The sequence below is a fragment of the Tetrao urogallus genome, assembly GCF_951394365.1.
Source record: "Tetrao urogallus genome assembly, chromosome: 1".
Taxonomy (NCBI): domain Eukaryota; kingdom Metazoa; phylum Chordata; class Aves; order Galliformes; family Phasianidae; genus Tetrao; species Tetrao urogallus.
In genome coordinates this window covers 28547124-28555821 of record NC_136813.1, presented here as the reverse complement: position 1 = coordinate 28555821, position 8698 = coordinate 28547124, and the positions used below count along the sequence as shown (strand labels likewise).

At 49.7% G+C, this 8698-nt stretch overlaps 1 protein-coding gene across 1 annotated transcript; it reads right to left on the bottom strand.

Moving 5' to 3' along the window:
• Positions 1-4163: 4163 nt before the first annotated feature.
• On the bottom strand, positions 4164-8052 carry TPT1 (tumor protein, translationally-controlled 1). The gene is made up of 6 exons (XM_079547681.1): positions 7994-8052; positions 7677-7750; positions 7272-7462; positions 6384-6489; positions 5826-5942; positions 4164-4392 (listed from the first exon to the last, which is right to left on the bottom strand). Exons 1-6 carry the CDS (start codon positions 8019-8021, stop codon positions 4390-4392), a joined length of 519 nt encoding a protein of 172 aa, XP_079403807.1. The 5' UTR covers positions 8022-8052; the 3' UTR covers positions 4164-4389.
• Between the last annotated feature and the right edge of the window lie 646 nt (positions 8053-8698).

The window sequence follows — 8698 nt, the reverse complement described above, 5'->3', positions numbered from 1 at the left end:
GTTGAAATGAGCAGGTCCCACAGGCACCAGCAGACATATTAATGTGCTAAATGGCATTAAATGAAATTGAAAGTGCATCTACGTTCTTAACATTACTTCTCCCTGTTGACCATCTCTTTGAGTCATCAGCAGTTTTGTACTCTGTGATCTGCAGTGCCAGATTTGAGCGGAGGGAGTCTTGCTGCTGTAGTGAGTCCAGGTCTGGTGATGCTGGGAACCAACTCCTGCAGTGCTGGATGCTGTGTTGGGCACCCTGTGGTCCCATGGGCCACATGCATAACAAACACGTGAGGCATCGTGATGCTGAGACACCAGCAGCCACACTGTGCAAAGCAGCTTTGGAGTGGGAAGGTGTTGGGAAAGCTTTAGCCCATGCTTTAATGCTGGAATTGACTCAGCAAGCAGTCTCTGCCCAGGAGCTAACGTGGTGTTTGACAGCTTTAATACAAGAACTTGCCACCAACGATGGTTTTTGCACCAAAATAGCTTTGCTGGTGTGCGTACTTAGTTGGTAGATGCAAGGCACCTATGATGGAACACTGCAGGAACACTGCTGTCCGCAAGCTGGAAAGGACTGAAAAGGTGAGGGACTGGAGACTGACATGGGGAGAGGGAAGCCTGGTTGTTCCTGCAGGCTGGTCCTGCTGCCCTCTCCCTATTTTGGTGGCCCCCACAGGTTTTGAGCATCCAGCCAGGCAGATGCAGCAAGAAGCAAGGGAGCAAAAAGCACCAAGCAGAGAAGTCACCTGAGCAAAACAGAGTGGTCCTGCTTTGTTGCTGGGGAGCAACACGAGCTGGTCCTGTGCTTATGAGAGCTTTGCTTTCAGTGTCAAATATTTGACACAGGAGTGCGAGCTTGATTGCTTGGCATGGGAACGTCTCCCTCTGCCCATTAGCCAAAACCTCCTGAAATGTTTGTCTTTGTTGCAGTTTGGGTGGGAAACTCTGGACAGTTGGCTGAAATGATGCTCAGTGTCACCTGCAGTCATTGATACCTCTGGCTCACAAGTGTCCAGAATTTCCCAAAAGTATTTTCCCAAAATTGCGTAATTTGGCTTTCAAATCTTGAAATGAATGACTGTTTCTTTTCAATCCTGATCTATTTAATTATCTCCTAAAACAATTTTATCTCGGTCTTTAGAGTGGCATTTACATGGAGATATGAGCTCCTCCAAGAGGAAAGGAAGGCTTTCAGCATTGCAAAGCACTGAGGTAACTGCTAATTCCTGAATACCTCAAGTGATGGGCACTCACCAAATCCCAGGGGAGGCTGTTCCGGTGGTGGCTTGTGATCGCTGGGAACTTTTAGATCATTCATCTCTGTGAGCAACCTATGGCACTGGTAGATTTGGGGGATGAAAGCACCTTCAGCCCCACAACCAGGGGAAAATGAACCCACCAGAGCAGGGCCACCAACTGGCAAGCCTGCGCCCTGGCAGCGTGGGGCTGTTTATGCCAAGTACTTTCAGGCTTGGCAAGTTTTCTTTCTCTCCAACTGAGACATTTCTCCTTGAGCTGAACGAAGGCAGTGTTTAACTGCTGCTCTCCTGCTGCAGGCTGGTGGCAATGCAAGCACTTCCTTGCCAGCTGGTGGAGGATGAAATCCCAATTTGCAATTGTAAACACATCCCAGGGATGCGGAGCTGGAGCTGAAGAGGTCAGTGGGAGCGGAGGGAGGCAATCAGCAGCAGTGCCAGAAGCCAAGGTGTCTCGATGCAGATGGTACTGCTGTTCAATAAAAGCATCCTCCCCAGGTGGCTACTGCTGAAAGCACTGCAAGGACTGCACCACGCCAGCCTGACTCAGCTCAGCAACAGCGACTTGCTCAGGGGAAGGAAGCAGCTGCTGCAGCATCTGGGCTTTAACTGCCAGGTTTGAGCTGGGGTTTCCCAAGCACTTGGTTGCACCAGGTGTGGGACAGAGAGATGCCCTAAGAGAGCAAGAGAATAAAAAAAGCTGCAGGGACAAGCAAAGGGTGAAAAGCCAAGGGCAGCATCGGATGTGACCAGCACTGCTTTCCTCCTCCACTCCAACCCACCACATGGTTAAGCACAGAAGTATGAAACTAAGGGAGGAGAGTACTGGTGGTGGTTTTTTTTTTCTTCCTTCTTTTTATAACCTGTCAGCACTCTGCTGCCAGTTGGCTCTTGGCTGATGTAGGGGCAGCCCAGCTGCAGGGCTGAAACCAGAGCTGGGGCTGTGAAGTTTTCTCCTGAGCTGCATAAGCCAAGCTCTGGCTTTGGGGAGAGAAGCTGTGCAGACCTTCCTCACATAAGAGATGTTTCAGCTGCAGAAAACACCTTCCCAAGGAACAAGCCCAGTAAGTGTGTTTTAAAACAAGCTGTTTTATGTTTTTATGCTGCCCTTCAGCTTGGTCCATGTTTTGGTATTTTGTTGTGACTGGGGATTATGATCAGTATAGTAACTCCAAAGCTGCAGCACTAAGTGCGTGCAAACCCTTGCCTTACTAAATCACTTGAGTTTTTCAGCTGCAGAAAACGGCTGCTTGAAATAGCATGGCAGGAAGGAGAGAGTGACAAGGAGGAAATGGGTTATGTGGAGTCAACATCTGCTCCCACATACATTTAAGGGCCACAGCACTGCCCCACCACAAAACATTTACCCTCCCTAGCACCCAGCAGCCTCAACACCACAGAACAGGACTGCCAGCTCTCTCCTCTGAACCCAAAGGCAGCAGAACCAACACAAAACTACTTCTCCAGCCTGCTGGAAAGAGCAACATCCAGCATCCCAACAGCCTCCCAGCTGATGCTTTCTACAGCAGGCCCTAACCAAGACACGATATTGCAGCAGAAGGGAGACTTCTGATAGAGACTGTGCAATACAGAAGAGCGTCTGGGTTGATGAAGTTTGCAGCCAGATCAGTAGTGAGCACTGCTATGCCTGAACTCACTGTGCTGAGGAGTTTGTCTCTCAAGTGCCTTCTCATCTCAGCCTTTAAGGAACGTAGCATTTACCAAAATACTATGGGGATGTGATCTTACCTTTCCCATCTGGCCTGGTCAAAGAAATCCCCTGGAAAAATGACAAAGCTCACAATTGGTTTCCTCAGATTTTGGTTATTCCTGTCCCCATGTCAGCCCCTTGAAGTGAAAGCAGAAGAGCATTAATTTACATTGCTCTTCTTGCACTCACATTTTAACTAGAAAAAAAAAACAGCTGGCCTGAGACCCTGCCTTGGAAAAACGTATGTAAGTTAAGCTCCCACAGAACTGAAACAGGGCATGCTGAAAACAGGCACCTTTGAGATAACAGTTCAGAGCACACAATGCTCCCACCTCCACAGACACTGTTTATCTCACCCCTCCTACCTGCTGACCCTTCTATCTGACTCCTGCAGAAACCTGGTACAAGGCAGCCAAGGTGCCAAAGACTCCTGAAAAGGAGGTCTGGTAGCAGCAGCTCCACATAGCTTGTGTCCTCCCTTCCAGGCACCCTCACTTCCTATCTCCTACTACCCACAGTCTGAGGCAACAGCCCCGGGCAGGAACAATCTTACTGTATTACAGACCTCTTCCTAGCTGTTTGTATTCCTTTATTCAATCCAGACTGCCACAAGGACAGGCAGGTGGAAAGCGCAAGGAATCTGTTTCTGTTGCATCTCAACAAGAACCAGAAAAGCAATGGTTTTTTGCTCCAGGTCTGTCAAACAGATGCTGTTCCTGCTAAGGCAGACACTGGATTACCCATCAGTGTTACCCTCTTCCCACTGCACAAGCACTACCTGTGCTCAGTGCTGGTGCTGGGACTCCTGTGCCACCTATCCTTCTACCTTACTCATGCAAGTCATACTACAGCTGAAGACAAACACCCTTCTCTGAAAAAGCAGCTCAGCCAGCACTCAGCTTGAGTAGCATATATTCCATTCTGCTTTTTATTAATTTTGGTGTCTCTTCCAGAGATAGGAGTCTCTGTACAATCATGAAAGAGAAAAGAAGGTCCACTTCACAGTGACAGTATTTCTTGGGCTTTGCCTTATTCACCTCAGCTTGCTCTTGCACAGGGAGAAGCTGCATGAAGTCTGTCACGTGCCAGGACCAGGTTACACTACAGACAGAACCAAGTCCTTGGACAATGATCTTGCTGCAACCTCTTCTGCAAGCGACCCTAAGAAACACTAGACCAAGAGGCACCACCTAGGATGGATTTCAATGAGTTTTTATTTTAGACAACCTACATGACAGATGGTTTTTTTCCTTTTTTAAAACAATGCCTCCACTCCAAATCAGGGTCAAAATAAAGTGAATAAAGCTCAAGATGATATCAGTCCAGTTGTTAGACATTGCCGATTCCTGGTGTTGTACTGATGAAGAAGAAACAGCAGCCAGCTATGAAGACAGGTGATCCAAAACCATTCTGTTTGATTTGTTACTGTAACAAGAGTAGCAAGGGTTAGTCCAAGGTCAGCATAGGTTTCTGTAACATACTTTGTATTCCCTAATTCAATCTGAACTGCCACAAGCAGGCAGGCAGAAAGCGCAAGGAAGTTATTTTTGCATCTCAGTGCAAACCAGAGAGCAACAGGAAAGTTTGCTCATGGTCTATCAGAGGATGCTGAGCATTTTTATACAGAGCAACTGGCATCAGCTGTTGATCAAGTCAGACTGAATGCTCACTTGCATCCTTTGTGCTTGACGCACCACGTTTCAGATTTCCTCTCAAGTGCACGACCTAAACAAACACTCAAGTTTGTGATGCATGCTGTAGGTCTCTTACAAGAGCTGTACCAAGAAACATTTTCCCCACCGCTTTCGGAATGCCCTGCTACTGTTCTTCTACCTCATCTTCCCTGTTCATTGCAGGGCAGCTGGACTAGATAGCCCTCAGAGGTCCCTTCCAACTCTAAGGATTCTATGGTCTTCAAGTAGATGGGTTATCTGGACTGTATTTCCTAAAGGTCTGCCCACAAAGAGAAGCACAGAAGTAGGCTTCTGCCCACAGGTTCTTCCGGCTTACTCCAGCTCCAGGCTGAAGGACAGACATCAGTGAAGTTTCACCAGCTGGAGTATTGTGCTGTGCTGGAAGTTGGCTCATTTTTACATGACCTGAATACCAGAAAGCCTGCAAGAGGCTTTACTGATACATTCAGCTGGCTATAAACAGGCTCTTAAAGTCCAGAATGGCAGAGGAAAGCAACTGGTGATTCCACACTGCTGGTCCCCAATGAATCATACGGGTCCCAGAATAAACCAAAATATGCAAGCGTTGGGATCTAAGTATAGTCTCATCACTATCACATTCAAACTCCGAATAATTAAAGCAGATCACAGGAACTGCTTGGGCTCAGACAGCTGGAACTTCCAGACAAAACAAGGGTTAAGTACTGAAGCAAGGTGTTGCCGTGTTCCCATATTTAGGGCAGTATTTAAACACAGTTCTTGTGTAAATAAAGGGCAGATTAAGTGAAAGAGTGAAATACAGTAAAGTACAGCACTCCAGAGTTAGCCCACACCAGTTGGATCTAAACTAGATGTATTCCATGTCAGAGGACATTGCCTTTCATAGTCTAAACCGTTACCATCTACACACACACCCCTCACTGAAGAAATTCTTCCTACATTTCTTACCCATTACGTCACTATGAATCACTGCAGTGAAGCCACGTCCCCCTTCCAGCATGACTCAATAGCACAACGGAAGTCTCACCAACTTTACATAACACAAAGCAGCAATCACACTGCACTCGTGCAAACCCAGTTTTTAAACTGGCAGTTCCCCTTCAACTTTTAACAGAGATTGATTAATGCAAGGAAAGAGCTGCTGATGTTTTTCATTACACTCACCCCGCTCAGGTTGGTACTTACACATTTCTCAATCTCTAAGCCATCCTTAAAGAAAATCATATAAGGGGTCACACCATCCTCACGGAAATCCAGGAGAGCCACCATACCATCTGGATTCATGTTCTCTCCTACAAAGAACTTCAGAGACATGCGTTACTGAGACACTCAGTGAGCTACTATCAGCAAGCAGCATGTATTATACAAGAAATCTGCAACACCTCCAAGTTGAAAGTCTCCCTCACCAGCTGCAGGAATTTTGCTTTCTGCAAGTTGTACATAACATTACCACATTACTGTGAATAGCAAACAGCAGGGGCCAAAACAATTCACCTTTAACATCTGTAACTCCAGCTCCTTTTACCTACAGCTGCAGCTATCACAGCACCTCATGCTGCAATGAGCTCCCTGAACACCTCGAAGCCTTTCGTGTATTTCTTCTCTCTATCAAGGCCCCTAATATCCTCAGGGAGGGTCCCAGTCAGATGTCTTTACAATGGGAGTTCTCTAAACTCAACAAGCTGGCTCAGCAGAAACAATCTCAACTTGTATAACTAAAACAACGCTATAATCACAACTAACCTGGTAGTTTTTGAAGTTGGCAAGGATGTGTTTGATTTGTTCTGCAGCCCCTGTCATAAAAGGCTTTACTCTCTCCGGCTTGTGTTCCTCAAGTCTGGCTTTGATTCTGGAAAGAAAGTAAAAGCACGTTTTGAGAACTGTTCTACTCTACACACTGTGCAGCAGCATCATAGTAGAAAGCTACCAGCAGCCACAGTTGGATCATATTGTGTTTCCCATTCCCCACCCCTCCACAGATGCGCATGAATTAACAGAATGATGCCTGCCACTCAATTCCATTTTACTTCTAGGTTTGCGCTAGACAAAATTTAGCAAGCCATTCCCAGAGCAACAAGAGCACCATCCATCAGTATCACAAGAACTGTTTCCACCTTCAGCACTAACCCACTTTGAGCAAAGGAATCCATCCCTTGGAAACAAACAGCTCCATTTCACACAGTGTCAGACATTTGGGCAGTCAGGTTCAGGATGCTTTCTTTTACCACCTCCCCTCTCACACAAACGTTTGGTGGAGTCAAAAAAAAAAAAAAAAAAAAAACAGCAAGGCTGCAAACAGCCTCCAAAGCACACAGTCTGGTCTCAGAATCATAGAACACATTGGGTCAGAAGAGACCACAAAGCCCATCCAGTTCCAAACTCAGCTGTGGGCAGAGCTGCCAACCAGCGGATCAGGCCACATAGGGCCCCGTCCAACCTGACCTTGAGCACCTCAGCCAAGATAAGCACAGATATCCCAGTACCAATGCTTTAAAGCTCCAGTTCTGCCAAGGATTCAGACATCACTGAATTTCACAGCCAGTTTGGCACCTCCGTCAGAGCCGGCACCCACCAGGAATAAAGGCTAATATCCTCAGGCCCCATATAAGGGAGCAGCCCACCGGTACTTACGCTTTCATGTAGTCCTTGATGTACTTCTTGTACGACTCTTTTGTGAAGCTGGTTTCCTGAAGGTGGTGGTTTATCACTATATCCACACCGGTTATCACCGTGGCTTCTGTCCCCTCTCCCTCAGGACCTTCAGCAGAGGCATTGCCACCAATTAGAGAGTCATCAATTTGACCCTCTGTCCTGGTGACCATCTAGATTTAGAGACATCAAAAAACTTCAAGGCTCTGCCAACACCTGCGTTCCGCTGCTCTTACACACCTACGTACGACCTGTCGGCAGGGCACGACCTCAGAGCCACGCTCCCCACACACGGCTCTCCCCGCGCCCCTCTCCCCGCCCTCTCCCCGCTCCCTCCTCCCGGTCCCGCCGCGTCCCCGAGCCTCGGGCCGGCCGGCTCTCACTCACCTTCCCCTCCACTTCCAGGCACAGGCCGTTCGCCACCTCGCGGATCTTGTAGATGTCCGAGAACATCTCGTCCTCTGCGGGGACACGCACACACAGGCGCCCAACGCCTCGTCAGCCACCGCCATGCCGTGCCCGGCCCCCCCACAGCTCCGCCGCATTCCCTTCCCCCCCACTCCCATCCCCCCCCCCCGCAGCAGCGGCGGCGCACATGCGCAGCACCGCCGGGCTCCGCGCCCGGCCCAGGCCTCAACCCTCCGCCCGCCCCCTCCCGCTCATAGCGCCCCCTCTGCCCCCTCCCCCCCCACCGCCACTCTTACGGCTGATGCAGTCCCGGTAGATGATCATGGCGGCGGCGGCGGCGGCGGCGCGGGGTGGCGGGAGCGACGGCGCGGCTCTCTGCGCAGCGACCCGAGAGCGGGCGGGAGCGAGGCGGAAAAGGCCGAGTCAGCGCCGGGCGGAGCTCATATAGCGGGCGGGCCCCGCGCGTCACCGCGCGCGCCTGCGCCTTCCTTCCATTCCTTCGCCTCTCCTCCCTTCGCAGCGCCTCCGCGCGGCCGTTGGGCGGGAAAGCCCTGAGCGCCTCAGCGCGCCGCACCCCTCAGCTGCGGGGTACGAGAGGCACAGATCCGAGCCCGGCAGCGCGGGCTGAGAGGGAAGGCAGGAGGACGCTAAGGATAGCAGCGCCCTTGGCCTCTTTTCACCCAGCTCTTACACGTCCTATTCTGCATCAGCTTCCCTCGCCCAAAGTAAATGCAGATCTTCCTTGAACCCTGGCTCTGAGGTGACATTGACAAAATTCCTCCGAAGGATGCTGTGAGACCTGCAGTGCGTGGTGCTGCTAGCGATCCCAGGGTGGGCAGAGCTAGCAGGGCGCAGGATGCAGATCCCTATTGCTCACCACCCTCAGCGAGTAAATTGCTCATTGCCTTCTTTCTGTGTGTCACTACCTCATGCAAAAGCCACATGTGCAAACAAAGCAAAACAGTGAGCGAATCCATTGCTTCCCATTGCCAAGTAGATCA